The following is a 21,052-nucleotide window of genomic DNA, read 5'->3' as shown; positions in this document are numbered from 1 at the left end:
GAGGCCGTGCACCTATGTCGATCTTGGTGCCGCCATCGGCCGCCATTTGGCTACCAAGATATTGGAAGCTTTCAACATTCCCTACTGATTGGCCAGCTACCGTAAAGCTGGAACTGGAAGGGTTGACCGTGTTTACATCCAACGATTTTGTCTTGTTGACGTTGATAGTAAGACCTGCCGCTGAGGAGCGATTGGCAAGATCACCGAGCTTGCTCTGCATATCAGAGCTCCGTTGAGCTAGAAGAGTCATTTAGGTCCTCCATGGTAATGGGCTGCCACAGCAATCCACGGTCAATCGCACCTACCAGGATATCGTCGATTACGATGAGGAACAGTAGCGATGATAGTATACATTCTTGTCTCACTCCAGCAACGACCCGGACGGGATCGGACAAAACACCGTTGTGCAGTACTCTGCACGAAAATGCCCTGTACTGTGCATCGATGAGGCCGATGATTTTCTCAGGGAGACCCTTGTGCCTGAGGGCTTTCCACATGTTTCCGTGATTGAGACGATCGAAAGCTTTTTGGAATTTTGGACTTTTGGAATTCACTGATTTGCTCCAGAATGATACGGAGAGTGAGAATATGGTCCACACAGGAACGTCCGGCACGGAATCCTGCTTGCTCCCGTCGGAGAGTTGCGTTAATCTTCTCCGGTATCCGGTTAAGGATCACTTTGCAGAGGACATTGGGAACGATACACAGTATCATGATGCCTCGCCAATTATCGCATACAGTCGGGTCACCCTTTTTGGGTACCTTAACTAAGACGCCTTGCATCCAGTCATCCGAAAATGTCGCGGTTTCCCATATGATGCAGAATAATTGATGCAGTAGTTGTGCGGATATGCGATCGACCCCTGGGGCCCTGTTCGATTTCATGCTACGGATGGCTGTTTCTATCGCCTGCACTGATGGTGTTGACACGGGTGATGCGTCGAACCCTGGCGGATCATGCTGAAATGTTGATGGCGTGGCCGACACTTGAAAAAGGTTTCCAAAGTTCTCGAACCAGCGTTTCAACTGGTCAGCCGGGTCGGCCAGTAACTGTCCAGACGTGTCTTTCACGGGAATTAGTCCCACAATTGGGCCACAAAGACGACGTGAAACATAGTCGAGGAGACGGATGTCGCCGGTGTCAAGGGCTTTCTCGCCTTCGTCGGCTAGGGAGTCCGCCCACGCCCACGAATAGCGCTAACGGGCTATGGCTTTGGCTCTTTGTGTTTTCGCTCGCTCTATCGCGGCCTTGACGAAACCCATATCACTTTGTGCTGCACTGGTCGATAAAGGAAAGAGCGATCCCCCAATCACTATATCATTGTTGCCACAACACTCTGCAAACAGCTCTCCGTTTTCGCTTTCTACTTACTTAAAATTCATTTTATTTGCGTATTCTTGTGGTTTTGACAATTATTTTACATTTCAAGTGATCTGCCCTTCTGGCACTTCATCTTTATGGTTATTTATATACATTTTTGTCTTGATACTATTTAAAATTTTATATACTAATTTAGATATCGGCTCCTATTGGAGCTCTGGTGGCTGTCCTCCGTTTTCGCTCATTTCTTCGAGACCATGGTTTCCCATGACGTGCTCATAGTCCGAGTTGTCGGAACCAACCTTCGCGTTGAAGTAGCCCATGAGGATCTTGATATCACCTTTCGGAATCTTGTCCACGACAGCACTCAGTTGACTGTAAAAATTATCTTTGTCTTTCAATTCGGCAGCATTGGTTGGCGCGTAACATTGGATCATGGTAGGGATTCGAGCCCGTGTTCTAAATCTGGAATATTTAAGTCTACCTGTTTGTTTGCACTCCTGTTAGATTTCAAAAAGAATATAGGCATAAAAAGTAACAATTTTGATATCCTGCCATGTAAAATTTTCAAAATCCTTAGGGTGTGCATAAGATTTCTGGGGTCTCCAGTTAGCCTAGTGGTTAAGGCTATGGGTCGCCAATCCGGAAACGGCGGGTTCGATTCCCGTTCCAGTCGGGAAAATTTTCTCGATTCCCTGGGCATAGTGTATCATTGTGCTTGCCTCACAATACACACATTCAAGCAATGGCAGGCAAAGAACGCCCTTCAATTAATAACTGTAGAAGTGCCTAAAGAACTCTAAGTTGAAGCGAGGCAGGCCAAGTCCCAGTGGAGACGTAGAGCCATAAAGAATAAGAAGAAGTGCATAATATTTTTTGTCCACCTAAAAGTATTGAAATTTAAGTAAACAATTTAACAAAAACAATCGATATGCATTCTTGATTAAAAAAGTCAAAAAATATTGTAAGCATACTACAACACCAATATGAAAGACACTATACTGTATAGAACGTGTTTGCGAATAACACGTGCTTCGCCTTACCTTCAAACCACCAGTTTCGATTTTGTTTTTGGCAACTCGCCGTTGTCACTTTCCCTCGTGTTTGGTTTGAATCTCAGTCATTGTAGAAACTGTCCACGTCTATCAACCGTTTCTCGTCCAATCGTCCAAAGACATTCAAAAATCGCCGAACTATTTTTAAGCACATCACTTGTGTTGTTGTTGTTGTGCTTGTGCACAACCATGTACGAAGTTAGGTACTTTGCTGAAGCATATGACTTCGCTAGAAAGGAAGGAAGGAAGGAAGCAAATTATGCAACGTTGAGAGGAAAAACGGTTAGATCATCTTCACTTTTGCGCCAGCTGGTGGGATTGTAGGGTGTCTTCTGGGAGTTCTTAGATCTGTGTTAGCGTAAGTTCCAAACCACAGTTCCATAAAAATATCGTTAAAATCTTTATACTTCCAGAACTATAACCAAATCCAGCGAAAATGTTCTCCGCACTGTTGGACGCCGCCCGGAACTCCCCCTTCAAGACCCCGTTCACCAAGGCCCAGTGTGATGGCGCTGCCGCCCCCGCTGCCGAAAACCCCAAGTCGCTGATTGCCAGTGGCCGAACCCTGGCGGCCGCTGCCTCCGACGAGGTGGAGTTCGGCTCGACCCAGTTCTACCTGCTGTGCGGTGTCGGTGGTATCATCTCGTGCGGTTCGACCCACACCTTCGTGGTGCCGCTGGATTTGGTCAAGTGCCGTCTGCAGGTCGACCAGGCCAAGTACAAGAACCTGTTCCACGGTTTCAAGGTCTCGGTCGCCGAGGAAGGTGCCAAGGGCCTGGTCAAGGGATGGGCCCCGACGTTCTTCGGTTACTCGGCGCAGGTAGGTAAAATGGGCGGGATGGATGATAAAATCGTTGGAGTGATTCAGTGGCAATGAGATGTGTGTTATACAATGTGCGAAATCTTACAAGTAGTGAAACTAATTAAGCACATATGCTTTTGCTGCTTTGTGGCTTCCTATATTGATACCAATTGACTATTGGCGCTTGCACTTGTATAGTTTATCCGCCATTATCTTCAGTTTGTATCTAACGTTCGTGAGAACGAAATAATTAGAAGCAAAGTGCAGTGTCAAAACATACACATTTATTGTTTAAAAACTTTTGTAAAAATCTAAAATATCAAAATAACAGATGAATGCGTAATTCATAGGAAAATGTACTGCTCCCACTCGCATAACAGTCACATTGTATGAATAGGATACCCAGCAAAGATGATTTTTCATCGACCTTATGAAAATAACCATTTCAACCGCTTGAAGAAGAAATCTGCTCAAGAATGGTAGTAGTCACCAACAACATCGATGTGTTCTGTTATTTTAAATTCGGCATGTTGATGTAAAAGCGATGCATTCGTTGTTGTCTTTACAGATAGTTGGTATTCTTTGCAGTCAAATACCTTCCAAGATAGCCAGACATCATGAACCATATTTCGCGTCAACGGACGGTATCGCAACAGTTTGCTGCTTTCCACTGGTCCATGAAGTTGTGTTTAGAAAAGACTCAAAAAATGAAACCAATTTTACATATGTCAAGTGCATCCAAAGTCCAATTTCTGTGCAAACGAGGTCAGTTTCGTTTGCCATCGGCATCACCCAAATCAAGATAAATGCTATAGAAATCTGCTGAAGTACGAAATGCCCAAGTAACAATTCAAAATCATTAATAAGCATGTCAGTTGATTAAATGTGCTACAAAGGCGCCGACAGTTGTACAAGAGTTTATGTTGAACAAAATGGCGAATAAATGTTTCATGCAGTGGAAACTGCACGTTAGTTAAACATATTTCTGCTTATTGAATAACCAATAGTATAAAAGTTTAAAAACAGTTGCTTAAGTATTGCCATCATCTGTCCAATAGTGCTCATATAATGATAGAATACAAGCTGCTTCCAACGTATTAGATGCCGTTATTCCACATCAGATCTTCAGTGGAACAAGTAGCCTATTTAAAGTTTAACAACTTTTGCTTGATCATTTTATTCAACTACACTGATATAGCTTAACAACAAGATATTACCATGTTTCTTTAATACAAATGTTACACTTTTATTCAAGCAATGTTGATTAGCAGTGGTACTGTGTCACTTAATTATCGTTGTTCGCCATGCCCCTTTTTGTAAACACGATTGCTGATTAGGAGCCTAAAAAGAGCAACCGCGGCTACAAGCTTGAAGACCAAAAAACTTCATTCAGCAGCTCTAAATATCACACTCTTCACACTTTTAAAAACATTCTGACTGTCGTATTCTAACGTTCCGCGGTAAAATCCGACGAACCGCGGAACTCGTCAGGAATTTCCATTCGCGCGCTGCGCATGAAACGTCCGTAAGACACAAATTTCGTTAACAAACTGAAGTCCTTTTTGTTCCGAAATCATTGATCCCGACCCGAGTCCACACACTGCCATCTATCCATCTCTCTCTCGCACACTCCTCAATCATTTCATCCCATTCACACGCGTTGGTCACATCATCAACGGCTGCCCTTTCCCCGTTCATTCGAACGCACTCGAACCGAAGACAGACACGGACAAGCTTTGGTTCCAAAAGCCCAAGGAGAATACATTTTACTAAGGTGGCGCAGATAAACATTGCAAACCACTGGTTGTCTCTTCCACTCTTCTGGTGTTCTTATGGAACTGAAATAGTGACGTCACTATTTTAGTTGCATAAGAACACCAGAAGAGTGGAAGAGACAACCAGTGGTTTGCAATGTTTATCTGCGCCACCTTAGTAAAATGTATTCTCCTTGCCAAAAGCCCACGCCAAAAGCTTTCCATGCAAGCTGTGTGATGTTTATTTGGCACGCAGTACACTGACCGAAATAGCGCTATCAATTTATTGATGTGATGCTAATTTATAAATTTAATTTCATTATTAACATTAAACTTACTAACCATAAAATGGCACAAAATAGAATGCTAAATATGCCAACCTTGTATTCCATGTACTTAAAAATATAAATAATTTGATATACAATCTACGCTCACTACATTCGCCTCCTTCTCTATTCTTAAATATTTTTTTTCCACATGCTTCTACAAACAATTTTGAAAACATTCATTTCAATAGTATAAATAAACTAAGCTAAAATTGGGTAATGTTAGCACTAAAAAAATAAAGAACTTTATTTTTTTCTTTTTTTTTTCATTTATGTTTTTAAAGATCTGATTTATAGGTGATTAAACAAACTCTAAAACAAATATTTTCTGTCTCAAATGTCAACTACGATATATTCATTTTAATATTTTATTTACAAATAACAAGTTTCCCTCAAACATTTGCGACGTTTACGTGGAAACTTTGACAGTTTTTTTTCTCTAAGCACAACACCTTTATCCAGCGGCTGTTTATATGATTTTAATTATCTACCTACCTTATATTACACTTTAATAGCTGGCTTTAATCAACCTTTTTAAAATAGTACTTACCAGGATCCAAAGGCTAAATCACATTCAACACAATGCAACATAGCTTTGTTACAACGATGGTGAGACAAAGACCACGTTCGCAAATTTATAGCAATATTTGTTGCACTGTTTTATATTTCGTAATTATTCAGTTATCAATTTTGATTTTGATTTGTGTGATTATAAATTCCTACTTAATCTGAAAATAAATAATTTTAAAGACGGCAGTTGAAAAATATAACCAAAAGGCCGAAATATTGCTGCACGCTTGGCTGCCGATATTTGTTTTCCTCATTCTGCTATCGTCGTTTGTTGCGAGAGGCGTTTGTTGGTAACAAAGAGCCAGAGCTACCAAGCATTTATGAACTATGACTGCTAACTTTATCATGACTTTTTCTAAGTTAGTAAATTTTCCTCTACAAACTTGTGTTCAACTTATCTGGCCCAAGTCAAACCAGTCAAACTACATCATCATAAAACTTCTTCTACATATCTTACTCTGAATGTTCAACTTGTCATTATATACAAAAGCTAACTACCGATGACCTGCAAAAACTTGTAAACAATAAAAACAAAACAATAGGGATCTTATTGTATATTTTACATTTACTATATTACATAATAAAAACTACAAGAGCTGTGTTTTCCATCTCTATTGAATAATGCTTACAAAGCTTTAAAAAGGTCTTACCATTATAATCTCTAAATAAATGAAAAACATTTTTTTAATGTCCAAATTTGATCTCTTTCTCCCAGTCACCTGTGGAACTATAGCGTCGAAAGTATATATCATGATAAACGTGGTTAAACTTAACAAACATTAAACCAATACTTATTATTAATTCAATTAGAATTTAAATGATTTTTTTTTTTGCAGAAAGAAATTTGCTGTTATATTGATTGCAACCTATGTAATAACCTGCAGTATACACGCTAGAAACATAGTGTCACTATATAACAAAAAGCTGCCTCATGAAGACATAAAAATATGTTGCTTATATGTCCTGTTTACCTCCTTCCAGTCATGTAAACTTTAAACTATGTAAATTCACCCAATACATTTTGACAGTAACGTTTACACGACACTGCACCAACAAGCATGAAATCAGAAATATTATCAACTCGGCTTATTATTATTATTATTTTTGCTGCGCATAAACTTATAAAACTACCTATCGAGACTTTACTATTTTTTTCTTTTGCTGGAGTTTGCTAGGCTTCAAATTTGTCAATCCATTGCATCTTTAAATTTTGTAGTATTTGTGCACTTTGAAGATCTTTTCATTTACTTAAACATTCTCGAGGCTCAATTTGTAAATTTATTTGCACACATTAGTTATCTGCCAAACTATCTCGTTATTTAAAGGTTCACTTGAATCAATTCTTCAATAAATATTCTTCCCTGTTCGTAAAGCTACACCCTTTACAGTGTGGATAGTAGGCACACTGTGCTCATTTCCCTTACTCTTAAAATCATTGCAAGCTTATGAAAACGTTTCTAAAATCTTTGGTCACCTTGGTGAGCCCCTTATTGAAGTTTCCCGGATTTCCAATGAGATGACGAAATCAAACATGAACTGAGTTCGTTCCATTTGGATCTTCTACAGACCACTACAGACTGCTTCAAACTATTTTAAAGACTAACTGAACTATTCACATGAAATCAAAAGACTCATTTTCAATATCCGTTAAGAAGAGCTGAGATGAACGATTTCCAATCCAACATACATAAATGCATTAGTTTGATTTATTCTGAGAACAAATATTCACTATTTAATATATTTGCAATGATCTACTCGCTCTACAACATTTTTGACAGGAGAGAGAAACCCCCTTTTTTCAGAGATCCACTAGCTTTACAAAACTATTGATACGATATTTCTGTGGAGACCCTACCATTCTACATGTCTGTGAAATGGGAGAACTGTTTCCTCCACATACCTGTCAAATGAGAGACCTACACGTCTCTATTTTTTTTTCTTATAAAGACCAACTCGCTCCAAATTTTTATAGAGATCTACTCGCTCTACATGTGCCTGGTACAAAGGGGATATGTGTGTTTCACAGCTCTTCTGATCTTTTTTAAGAGACCTACTTGTTCTACATTAATTGCATTTATGAATATTTACTGATCCACTAGTTTACTCATTTTTTCCCAATGTATATACCTTTTCCATTAAGACTTTCCTGCTCTGTTATAAATTAGCGTTCTCTTGTATTTGAAAATTCCTTTTTCCTATTCGCTTTTCAATCGTTGTAAAGATCCCTAATAGAAAAATATGATACAACGTGCTTAACAATCCTTTCGAGCTATCATCTTCATCATACAGGGAATGATACAATCATTCACCCTATCAGCCGTGTATTATACATTTTTATTAGGGATGAACTAGGGATGGTGAATTTCTAATCCAACAAACATAAATGCATTAATTAGATTTATTCTGATAATGTGAAAACAAAAATATACAGTATTTGTTACTACCTACTCGCTCTATAACATTTTGGACAGTATAAACCCCATTTTTTGCAGAGACCTACTCGCTATACAAATTTTAGACAGAAGACATTTATAGAGACCTACTCGCTCTACATATTTGTCAAACGAGAGACCTACTCGCTCTCTATTTTGGTTTCTCATAGAGACCTATTCGCTCTATTTATCTGTCTAATGTGAGACCTACTCGCTCCAAATTTTTTATAGAGACCTACTCGCTCTGCGTGTGTCCGGAAAAAAGGGAATATATTTGCTCCGCAGCTCTTTCGTTTCTTTTTATCCTGAGAGATCTACTCGCTCTACATCAATTGAACTTCTGTATCTATACTTATTGTCCGAATGTATACCTTTTAGGGTAGGTCTCAACGCTCTACATATTGCTGATATATTTTTTTTCTGCTCTTGTATTTGTTTCTTCCTCTTTCGCATCCGCTCTTCAAACCTCGTAACGATTAACTAGGGATCATCGATTTCTAATCCAGCACACATGAATGCATAAGTTTGATTTTCTTTCTAATAGAATGTGAGAGCAAACCGATTAGCCCCTTTTTATGATCATAGAGACCTACTCGCTCTACAACTTTTTTGACAGGAGAAAACCATTTTTGCAGAGACCTACTCGCTCTAGCAATTTTCGACAGACGACATTTGTAGAGACCTACTCGCTCTACACGTCTGTGAAATGGGAGACCTACTCGCTCCACATATCTGTCAAACGAGACCTATTCGCTCTCTATTTTTGGTTTCTCATAGAGACCTACTCGCTCTATATATCTGTCTATAGTGAGACCTACTCGCTCCACATTGTTTTATAGAGACCTACTCGCTCTACATGTGCCTGATAAAAAGGGGATCTGTTTGCTCTACAGCTCTTCTATTTTTTCCGCAAGAAATCTACTTACTCTACATTAATTGCTTTCATGCATCTGTGCTGATCCACTAGTTTGTTCGTTTTTTTTTAACAAATGTATACCTATTCCATTCTATTACGTTATTAACCTTCCCTTCAAAATTCAGAACATGGTACATGAACATACTGAAATACTTGGTTGACTTGGTTGACTTAGCTCATGCCTCTAACAGTTTAATTTCTCTTCGACAAAACTCTACCTTTAAGAAGTCGCTACAAATGATTGTAAGTCGAAGACTTGACCACTTTGCTTCGTTCTTGCTTGATTATTTCCCTTGAATTTCCCTTTTATTCACTTTCCTATTTTTTTAATACACTTCCTCTATATACCTACCTGTCTAATGTGAGAGCTTCGATCCAGATTTTTCTATAGAGTTGAGATTTACTCGCTCTACATAAATCTGGTAAAAGATCTGTTTGCTCCAGAGCTATTCTGATTTCTAATTTATTGAATCCTACTCGCTTCACATTATTGGCGTTCGTAAATCTATGCTGATTCATTTTTTTTCTAGATATCCATAGAGTGCTTTTGGGCCTTTGCATATAACAGCTATTCTACTTGATTCTAAAAGAAACGCATATATACAATTGCAGGCCAAAGACCTATTAAGATTGCTTTATCCTTCCATTGCTTATTTATTTTCCATATTGTCGGGCCGCCACCAAACCAGATGTCGCACAATCAAGTTGCGAAGCTACCTAACTCGCGACGCGACCCAACTCGCGACGTTTTTGAAACATGCCAAATGGAGTGCGCATCCTTCCCGTTGTTGTTAGCACCACCGCGTACTAGATGCGAAACAGTTGCGATACTTGTGGACCAAGAAAATGGCAGTTTTTGATTGAATGTCTGTCTTGATTCCAACCGGATACCACTATCTTCACTCTGAGATTTTAATGCTTTTTGATGCCGACCAAATCAAAGATGAATTTAATTTCAGCCCAATTTTTCTACTTTTGTTCTTCGTGGTATAAGTATAGTTGATGTGATACGGCATTTCAGTCACTGTATCCAGAGCGACACTGTTTGAGACGCACCTCTTTTGTTAATAGTCGCTTTTTCAAACCCCAATCGTATTCATTGACATTCCAACTGCAAAAGATTTACCTTAGGTCCCAGATTTCACATAAATTCTGCGAAACTCGCTTCATGCACATAGTACATCTCATTTAAAAAAAATAACAGCCAATTTCTTGATATGTACTAGAAAAAACTTTAAATGGATTTACCACACAACTTACCAAACCACTCAGTCCAATCGCGCTTTGGGTCAAGCTCTGATATAAACCTGTCTAATTTCAGAACCAAATATAAAGCCGAAACATGACAGCAAATCATAATAGAGACATTTTACATTGCATTATGACTCAACTCAAGTATTGGCGATTTAAAGTGAGGCTAGGTAACGAAAGTCCATTTGAATAGAAAACAAATTCTTCTGACTATGTTCTGACAATACGCTAACATAAAAAAAAACATTCATGTAGCGTTGCGCAGACTTTTCATATTAGTATTTAATTGAAATACAACCCAGTAGGTGAATTCAAACAGGACAGTATATCACGAATAACCAATTTCTTATTATCCAAGCTCCACTGTTCCTCCAAAATGACTAACATTCTCAATCCCATTAATACAATCCACGCAACTACAAAATATCAAAACGCCTCAATTTATGCCAATAGCTAATAACGATGATATCTGCATCTAAAGCGAATCAAATTTCAAGTTCCACTATTTTGTGCAATCACACTAGGAGCGCCAAATACACAAAATAAAATAATGGCTCAATCTCCCACTTAATAGTATTAAACTCTAATTAAACTCTTACAACCTCTGATTCGAACCATGTCTTCCTACCAAATCAAATACAGAAAAGCAAGGTTTTACTTACCAATTCTATCCAAATATTTCCAAGCAGAGTATCTCATTGATTTTTTTCTGTTTCAATCTACGCAACTACTCAATGAACTATTTGCTCTGGTAACTCCGTTCTTCGTCACCATCAAGTACCACAACAAAAAAAATCACTTCCACTTTTTCCCCTTTTCGCCTTATTGACAAGCACTCCTGGATTTTTTTATTTTTCTGATTGACCATTTTTTTTCCAAAATTTCACTGGTAGATCTTATCTTTCCGAAATCTAGCTCAATCATTTTTCAAAACAAAACACCTAAAACACAGAGCCCACCGGCTGCGCCATGTCGTATTCTAACGTTCCGCGGTAAAATCCGACGAACCGCGGAACTCGTCAGGAATTTCCATTCGCGCGCTGCGCATGAAACGTCCGTAAGACACAAATTTCGTTAACAAACTGAAGTGCTTTTTGTTCCGAAATCATTGATCCCGACCCGAGTCCACACACTGCCATCTATCCATCTCTCTCTCGCACACTCCTCAATCATCTCATCCCATTCACACGCGTTGGTCACATCATCAACGGCTGCCCTTTCCCCGTTCATTCGAACGCACTCGAACCGAAGACAGACACGGACAAGCTTTGGTTCCAAAAGCCCACGCCAAAAGCTTTCCATGCAAGCTGTGTGATGTTTATTTGGCACGCAGTACACTGACCGAAATAGCGCTATCAATTTATTGATGTGATGCTAATTTATAAATTTAATTTCATTATTAACATTAAACTTACTAACCATAAAATGGCACAAAATAGAATGCTAAATATGCCAACCTTGTATTCCATGTACTTAAAAATATAAATAATTTGTATACAATCTACGCTCACTACATAACCTTTTACACTATGCTCCAACGACAGCAGCATCGGCAACAAAAACACCAGAAAATGCAACTGCAGTGGATCCTGGGCGGCACCTCTCTTTGGTATTGACGAGGTAGATTACCCACCAAGGTGGCACCGGTCAAACCGGGCTCGGCTTCCTAATGTTCATATTTCCAGCTGATTGGAGATATACACAATCGTTGCACATTTTCCTCTCGACACAAAACAGGGCCGGTGAAAATAAAACAAATAAGTTCACTTGTTTGGGCGTTTAAATGAAAAAAAGTTCGAAGAGTCACCAATCTTACAACACAACACCGTGAATTACTGACACGTTGTAAACAAACAAACTAATTAGCATGCATGCCTTATGATTAAACGTTGCGGTTACAATTATTCAAACATTGATCAACTTCAATGTTTATGAAGGCAATTAGTTGAATAAAATATGTAAGCAATGTTTAAGCAGCATATGTACGGTAATGTATTCGACTTAGGAATTGAATATTTATATACTGCTTTAAATCTGCCGATTCATGTAATTCGGATTGAAGCAGAGCGGATGCAGACGAGTGTGAACCCAAAGATCCAGAGTTCGAGTCTTTCCATTGATGTGATTTGTCCCATAAAATGTAATAAAATGAAGATGTTGGGGGTACATAATCAGAGAGAGCTATTCCAGACACAAATGCAGAAATGTTAAAAGTTAAATCATTTTCTCATTTTATTGTTACATGATGTAACATGATATTAAAGAAACGTTTAAGAATCGTTTTTGTAGCAATTATAAAATCATATCTATAAATAGAAATAAATTTCGTAAGTTTTATTACGGCTCCAGCATGTTTTGATTGTAATATGGTGGAATAAATATCGAAGAAAGCTTGTTATTATGCGCTATGCTGCTAGGGCACAATAACGGTTTCTAAAACCATTCTTAAATTATTAAACAAATAGCGTCATAAAACATTGTTTAATAAACGTTGAAGTAAAGTTTATGATGTTTGTGTAAATTGCTGATGGTTCTAACGTTGAACAAGAGTTTCACAACCGATGTACGATCATTGGATAAACTTTCATTTCATCGTGCTTATAGAACGGTTGACGTTGAATAAATTCTCATTTTTGGGCGAACAAGAGTTGAAGAACAGTTTCATTTTAAAATTATTCAAATATAATACGACTTCCAGTTTAATAACGTTGCTTTGAGAAACATTTCTTAAAGCAAAAATTGTTTCTTGGGTGGTCACTGTACTGCCCAGCGGTTCCAATGAACGGAATCTGAATCGAATTTTGCGTGGGGATGCAGTATTATTGAGTTAACAGCAAGGATCATCTTCAAGGCCTAAGGAACCTGGAAAAAGACCGTCTGTTGAGGATGTATCTAAAGGTGGCGTACTCCAAATTGAGAAATGTTATTCCTTGATAATATGCGCGTAACTACAGCGCATTTGGCCCCTCAGCTCCAAGGTCATCACAGCCAGCGTAGTGTATAACAAGCGAGCACGACATTGGAGCTGAAGGGCCAAGTGCGCTGTAGTTACGCGCATGCTTGTTAATTGACGTACTCCAGTCTATCTACCTTTATGTCAAGATAACAGGTAGATAGCAGATAGTTCTTCTGCTTCCCATATTATTGTCTATCCGGTTGGAATGAAGACAGAAATTCAATCAAAAATTGCCATTTTCTTGGTCCACAAGTGTCGCAACTGTTTCGCATCTAGTGCGCTGTGTTGCTGACAACAACGGGAAGGATGCGCACTACTTTTGGCATGATTCAAAAACGTCGCGAGTTGGGTCGCGTCGCGACTTGATTGTGCGACGTCCGGTTTGGTGGCGGCCCGACAATACCATACATAGTATACTTTATCATACAGATCGCAAGTCAGTAGCCGGGTTCCAGTTCAAACTGTACGACTCAACGGTGTCCTGGGCAAATTGTAAGATGTTGACATGTCGCCAAGCGAGGCTGAACACGTTGCACTAAGTGCATCCGTTTCCAAAGTAATCCGGTTGCGTGGAATTTTGGAAGACCCTTATTGAGAGTAGCACGAAACCGACCTGAGAAAGATTCTGTGTCAATCTACGAGGATAACCGGGCATTGTCCAAACTGATATCACTTGTAGCTTATGGGAAAACTTCAAGATGATATGTGTCGCTTTTGCGGCACAGATAAAGAAGACTCAGAACAACACTGTCCGACGCTTTTTACTATCAGACGTAAGTTCTTCGTCAAAGGGCTGACATTTGGAGAACAACGCCCAGTGCGGTAGTGCAGTTCATTTGAGATGTCGAATCGTGTTGGGACAATGCTATTACTCAAACAATGGCGATCACTCACAATAGAGGTACGTCATCCTGATATATGTATAAAGCTATAATAAAACTTATAAGGGGCATATATCCCAATAGTTAAAAAAATTGGTCGCAGTGATGGAAATGCCAGACACGCAAAAAATGGGTAAGGTTGGGCCATGGCCAATCTACTGAAGCACAGAAAACAGACATCGAAGTCCAATCTGAATTTTGTGTAAGGAATATTTCATTGGCAACACAAGTGGCAATAGCGTGGCGCTGCAATCGGTCAATTTCCCATTAATTTAATTCACCACTTGAAATGTTCATGAGCACTCTCTTTTGGTAAGCGCTCCACCAGCTAAAGCGTCAAGTTGTCAGTCACAATCCCCCCAACCCCCCCCCCCCCCCCCAGAGGATTGAGTCCTTATTAGTTCAACATTACACACACGCCGTTGGAGCTGATAAAGTGGAAATGGTAAGCAAGTTTTAACTTGCTATTTATCATCGCCATTTGCTCTGTAGTTCAGTTCTATGCACGGTGGTAGTGTGAGCTGCAATACGCCGTCGTACACCGCCTTCTATAGTACCGGGTCCAGGATTGACTCCTTAGGTACCCATGCGATGATTTAGTAGCTTAACTCTATAGAGATGTATACTTTCTCGATGTTTCTGAGGGACAACCTTTTCTGGAAGTAGCTCTCTAGTATCTGGCGTAGACTTTCTGGGACTCATATACTGCCGTGAATCGCATACATATCTATCCCATTTTCATAGGAAATCTAGCAAACATATACAGGGTGTTAGGTTCATGAGTGCAAACTTTTTGAAGGGTGATAGAGGACCATAAATGGTGAAAAAATTGTTCTACGCATATGGTCAAATCTCAACCGTTACGTAGTTATTGAACTCCCCATGTTTTTGACTCGTATTGCCTTAGCTAGCTATAACTTTAAAATGGTCAAACTTATCGCTGTTTTTTTACCCTTATTCGAAAGATTATTGAATTTTCTATCAAATGGCATCTTTCAACCGATTGGTTAAGTTAAATAACTAAGTTTTCTAGAGCAAAATAACTAAAAATAGCGTGTTTTAATTTGTTTTTGTCAATTATCTTGGAAATATGCGTAATAAATTAAAATTCTTTCTTTGGCAAAGTTGTGGCCCCTGTTCCACTCTACAATTCGTTCTCTGATGCCATACTTCTTACTCTTATCGTTTTCTTGCAATTTTGATTTAAATGTGCGGCACAGTGCGCAAAAAAGTGCTTACCATGACGATTGCAAATTTATGATGTGAAATGCGACGTTTAAATCGAAATTGCAAGAAAACGATAAGAGATAGAAGTTTGATGTCAAAGGAGGAATTTTACAGTGGAACAGGGGCCACAACTTTGCCAAAGAAAGAATTTTAATTTATTACGCATTTTTCAAAGATAATTGACAAAAACAAATTAAAACACACAACTTTAAGGCTATTTGCTCTAGAAAACTTAGTTATTTAACTTAACCAATCGGTTGAAAGATGCCATTTGATAGAAAATTCAACAATCTTTCGAATAAGGGTAAAAAAACAGCAATAAGTTTGACCATTTTAAAGTTATAGCCAGTTAAGGCAATAAGAGTCAAAAACATGGGGAGTTCAATAACTACGTAACGGTTAAGATTTGACCATATGCGTAGAACAATTTTTTTCACCATTTATGGTCCTCTATCGCCCTTTAAAAAGTTTGCACTCAGGAACCTAACACCCTGTATAATACTGAGGTGCGTTTCACGGCAATATAGGTGATGTATGGTATGCTTCTGCAAACCTGAGCGTCTGTTCTCTAGGAGGACCGGCTCACAACAGTGTCTGATCCTCATGCACTATGGTTCTCCGGAAAATAGAGGGTTGGTGTCAGGCCCTACGAGCCAGCCGTAAAAAACCATTGCAACAGCAAATCAGCAACAGAATAATAGAAACCGAGACCAACGGCAACGCCCCAGCGAACAAGAAGGACTTGCGATAGAAAACTCGGTACGTGGAACTGCCGATCGCTCAACTTCATTGGGAGCACCCGTATACTCGCCGATCTACTGAATAACCGCGGGCTCGGCATCGTAGCGCTGCCGGAGGTGTGTTGGACAGGATTCATGGTACGAACGTTTAGAGGTAATCATACCATCTACCGGAGTTGCGGCAACACACGTGAGCTAGCTATTATCATATTATCATGATGGGCGACATGCAGAGGCGCGTGATCAGTTGGTGGCCGATCGACCAAAGAATGTGCAGGTTGAGGATCAAGGGCCAATTCTTCAACATCAGCATAGTAATCGTGCACAGCCCTCATTCCGGAAGCACTGATGATGACAAAGACGCATTTCATGTGTAGCTCGAACGCGAGTACGACCGCCCAAGTTTAAGCCACGACGTCAAGATCATCATAGGAGATTTAAACGCTCAGGTAGACCAGGAGGAGGAATTAGGACTGAAGATTGGAAAGCTCAGTGCCCACCAGTTGACGAACGAAAACGGCCAACGCCTTATTGGTTTCGCCACCTCCAAAAACATGGCCACACGTAGCACTGGAGATCACCACACCAAACGAAATCTCAGTCGACCACGTTCTGATTGATAGACGGCACTTTTCCGACATTATCGACGTCAGAACCTATCATGGCTCTAACATCGACTCCGATCACTATCTGGTGATGGTCAAACTGCGCTCAAAACTTTCCGTCATTAACAAGGCATAGGAAAGTGGAACCATCTTGGCAGGGGTCAAGGGGTATTTTGGGCACTTTTCTGCTATAACTCAGCCAGTTCTGAATCAATTGACACAATTTTTGGAATGCGATGAGATACGTATAGTATATAGCCGTGTACAAAATTTCAAGTCAATTGGTTTGGAATTGAATGAGTTATAGCAAAGAGTGCTCAAAATACCGGCCGCTGCCCAAGTGGTTCGCTACCCTATACACCAAATTTTTGAAATGCTTCCAGCACGCAAAAAATCAGCAAAAGAAATTGCTGAATTTCAGCAACATTTTTGCTGAATTTCAGCACAACATTGCTGATCAACTGTCAAAATTGCTGGATGGTTCAGCAAGTTGAAAAATAATTGCTGATACTCAGCAATTCGTATTGCTGAATGCAATCAGCACGCAAAAAATAAGCAAGGTTTGCTGATTACTAGCAAAAATATTTTGCAGTGTAGTACCAGCCACCGCCACCGTCACCGCCGCCGACTGATGCAAACGGATGTCGCCTCAGCATACGCGCAGAATCTCGAGGCAGCGTTGCCAGATGAGGGCGAGCTCGATGTGGCTTCTCTAGAAGATTGCTGGAGAACAGTAAAAGCAGCCATCAAAGACGCAGCCGAGAGCACCATCGGGTACGTGGCAAGCAGTCGACGAAACGAATTGTTCTGGTGATTTTGGAGGAGAAGAATGCTGCACGGTCGGTAACGTTGAACGTTACAAACAGAAACGGAAACAGCAGACCCCTCTCTTTCGAGAGAAAAAGCGCCGCCTGGAATGGAACTGATGTGCCGTTCCCATGAAACACGGAAGTTCTACGAGAAACTCAACGTATCCCGCAACGGCTTCGTGCCGCGAGCCAAACTATGCAGGGATAAGGGCGTAGGCATCTCGACGGACGGACTTGCGGTGATCGAAAGGTGGAAGCAGCACTTCAACAAGCACCTGAATGGCATGGAGGACGTAGGTACAGGAGACCGCCACATCGGAGGGAACGACTACGTCAATGCAGCAGAAGACGGAAATGAGCCAACTCCCACGCTGAGGGAAGTTAAGGATGCCCTTCACCAGCTCAAAACCAACAAAGCAGCTGGTAAGGATGGGATCGCTGCTGAACTCATCAAGATCGGCCCAGAAAAGTTGGCCACCTGTATACACCGGTTGATAGTTAAGATCTGGAAAAGTGAACATCTACCGGAGGAGTGGAAGGAAGGGGTAATCTGCCCCATTCTCAAGGAAGGCGACCATTTGGAATGTAAGAACTTCAGAGCGATCACTATTTTGAATGCTGCCTAACAACGGACCAGATCTTCACCGTACGGCAAAATCTCCAGAAATGCCATGAATATCATATTACAACGCATCACCTGGTCATCGACTTCAAAGCGAAATACGACAGTATTGACCGCGCAGAGCTATGGAGAATCATGGACGAAAATGGCTTTCCTGGAAAGCTGACTAGACTGGACGGTGTGCGAAATTTCGTAAGGGTTTCGGGTGAACTATCCAGTTCATTCGAATCTCGCCGGGGACTTCGACAAGGTGACGAACTCTCATGCCTACTCTTCAACATCGCTCTGGAAGGTGTGATGCGACGAGCCGGGCTCTACAGCCGGGGAACGATTTCCACAAAATCCGGTCAATTTGTGCGCTTTGCGGATGACATGGACATTATTATCGCCAGAACATTTGGAACAGTGACAGAACTGTATATCCGCCTAAAACGCGAAGCAGCATAGGTTAGACTGTTGCGTCCAAAACTAAGTACATGCTGGCAGGCGGAACCGAACACGACCGGGTCCGTCTAGACTCTAGGTAGTAATGTGACGGTATACGGGGATACCTTCGAGGTGGTGGAGGAATTCGTCTACCTCGGATCCTTACTGCTGACAACAATGCTAGCCGTGAAATACGAAGGTTGCACCTTGAATCAGTTGAAATCGTGCCTACTACGGGCTCCAGAAGAAGCTGCGGTCTAAAAAAAATCACCCACGCAACAAGTGCACTATGTACAAAACGATAATAAGACCAGTGGTTCTTTACCATGCTGGAGGAAAGCCTGCAAGCACTCGGAGATTTCGAACGACGCATGCTAAGGACGATCTTCGGCGGTGTGCAGCAGAATGGAAACAATGGCGGAGAAAGATGAATCACCGCTACTTTTAGAGCGCTATCTCGCAATTTTGTCACTAATCTGATAGCGTCCATTATTGAACGTCCTTTCGGGAAACCAAAATCATTACCCAAGAGCCCAGAACCATTTGGACTGTCGATTTAGAGACAATCAGCTTCGGCAGAAAAATCCGCTCAAACAGCCTCCCGGTGATGTCCAGTAGATAGATTGGTCTGTACGTCTACCTGGCAACCGGTGGTTTCCCGTGTTTAGACAGTAGATCCAATTTGTCATCTCCATAGCTATTCTGAACAAGTCAGTGCGAGCCTCGAAAAACAGCTACAGTTAGAAAGCCGAAAGTTGATCGATTTTGATCACCGTTGGCGGGAAACTAAGCAATTGGGTCTTCAGATTTGTACTCTTGTAAATTCGAGGTTTGTTATACGTACTGCCGTGTGCAGCATAGTTCTCCCATGTTCTGTGGAAATTCCTGTTAACATGGGACAACTATGCAGCACACGACAGCGTAGCTTCCCTTTAAGGTTTTCTACTCTCAGAAATTTGCATAGTTAGAATGAACACACACATTTTCACAATTGCCAAAGACGAAATAAATGTAAAGGGTTAAGAACAATTTCTAATCTAATATATCTACCTCAGGGTGCCTTCAAGTTCGGCCTGTATGAGGTGTTCAAGGTACAGTACGCCAACCTCCTGGGCGAGGAGAATGCCTATCTGTACCGTACGTGGTTGTACCTGGCTGCATCCGCCTCGGCCGAATTCTTCGCCGACATTGCCCTGTCCCCGATGGAAGCCGCCAAGGTCAAGATCCAGACCATGCCTGGCTTTGCCGGTACGCTGCGTGAAGCCTTCCCCAAGATGATGGGCGAGGAGGGTATCACTGCCTTCTACAAGGGTCTGGTTCCGCTGTGGTGCCGACAGATCCCGTACACCATGATGAAGTTCGCCTGCTTCGAAAAGACCGTCGAACTGCTCTATGCGTAAGTTATTAATGCTCGCTCACTCAAGCGTTGAAGTCACCCGACATTTCTTGTGTGATTCTTCCAGCTACGTCGTGCCGAAGCCACGTGACCAGTGCTCCAAGGGCGAACAGCTGTTGGTTACCTTTGCTGCTGGTTACATTGCCGGTGTGTTCTGCGCCATCGTTTCTCACCCAGCCGATGTCGTCGTGTCGAAGCTGAACCAGGCCAAGGGCTCCAGCGCGTTTGATGTGGCCAAGCAGCTTGGCTTCATGGGAATGTGGAACGGTCTGATGCCCCGTATCATCATGATCGGTACGCTGACTGCCCTGCAGTGGTTCATCTATGATGGTGTCAAAGTGGCCCTGAACATCCCCCGCCCACCCCCACCAGAGATGCCAGAATCGCTGAAGAAGAAGCTGGGAGTTCAGTAAATACCATCACGACATCCCTCGTTAAGTATCCCTCTTTCTCCCCCTATAACCTTCTTCTTTCATCGATAAGCTAGAATTATTTTATAAGTCACACCAAAATTCTCAAGTCAAACACTTTTGCGGTACGGACGCTAACAGTCATCGAGAATGTGAATCGGACACAATAAAAACAACTATAGAATCATTCAAATGTTAGACATTATAATTGGGTGCTACGCAACAATTCTATACTACTAAATCGAGGACAACTACGGAATCACGGTTCAGTATTTATTGCACAAAACGAGAGAATCTCTTATTGCACAACACGTGGAGTTGTTCGAAACATTGCCCGGATACTATCAACCTTACGAGGGTTGACTCGATCGTACTGTTAGTTTAGTATGAATTGTACTGTGTTACCATGGGTAGTCCAAAAAGGTTAATAAAGTGAACGCGTTTCTTCATGGAAGAACTAAAAAAATGGTAGGATGGGTAAAGAGTATGCTATGCGTAGGAATATCACCGATCCTTTGTTTAACACTTATAAGATGACAAACTATGCGCGCCA

At 41.0% G+C, this 21,052-nt stretch overlaps 1 protein-coding gene across 2 annotated transcripts in view; it reads left to right on the top strand.

The window, feature by feature from the left end:
- Window positions 1–20,771, top strand: part of LOC109410440 (solute carrier family 25 member 3) — a 29,176-nt gene extending 8,405 nt beyond the window's left edge. The window contains exons 1-4 of one of the 2 annotated variants that reach the window (XM_029870043.2): window positions 2,579–2,734; window positions 2,790–3,196; window positions 19,749–20,089; window positions 20,157–20,771. In XM_029870043.2, coding sequence (XP_029725903.2) covers window positions 2,813–3,196; window positions 19,749–20,089; window positions 20,157–20,502 — 1,071 coding nt within the window. In that variant the 5' untranslated portion in view covers window positions 2,579–2,734; window positions 2,790–2,812 and the 3' untranslated portion in view covers window positions 20,503–20,771. Of the gene's footprint in view, window positions 1–2,578; window positions 2,735–2,789; window positions 3,197–19,748; window positions 20,090–20,156 lie in introns of those variants that run through there. The other variant, XM_019683996.3, reaches the window with a different exon arrangement.
- The last annotated feature ends 281 nt before the right edge of the window (window positions 20,772–21,052 follow it).

The sequence above is a fragment of the Aedes albopictus genome, chromosome 3 (genome assembly GCF_035046485.1).
Source record: "Aedes albopictus strain Foshan chromosome 3, AalbF5, whole genome shotgun sequence".
Lineage (NCBI taxonomy): Eukaryota > Metazoa > Arthropoda > Insecta > Diptera > Culicidae > Aedes > Aedes albopictus.
Note: the sequence above shows the minus strand (reverse complement) of the source record. Positions and strands in the feature narration are given on the sequence as shown.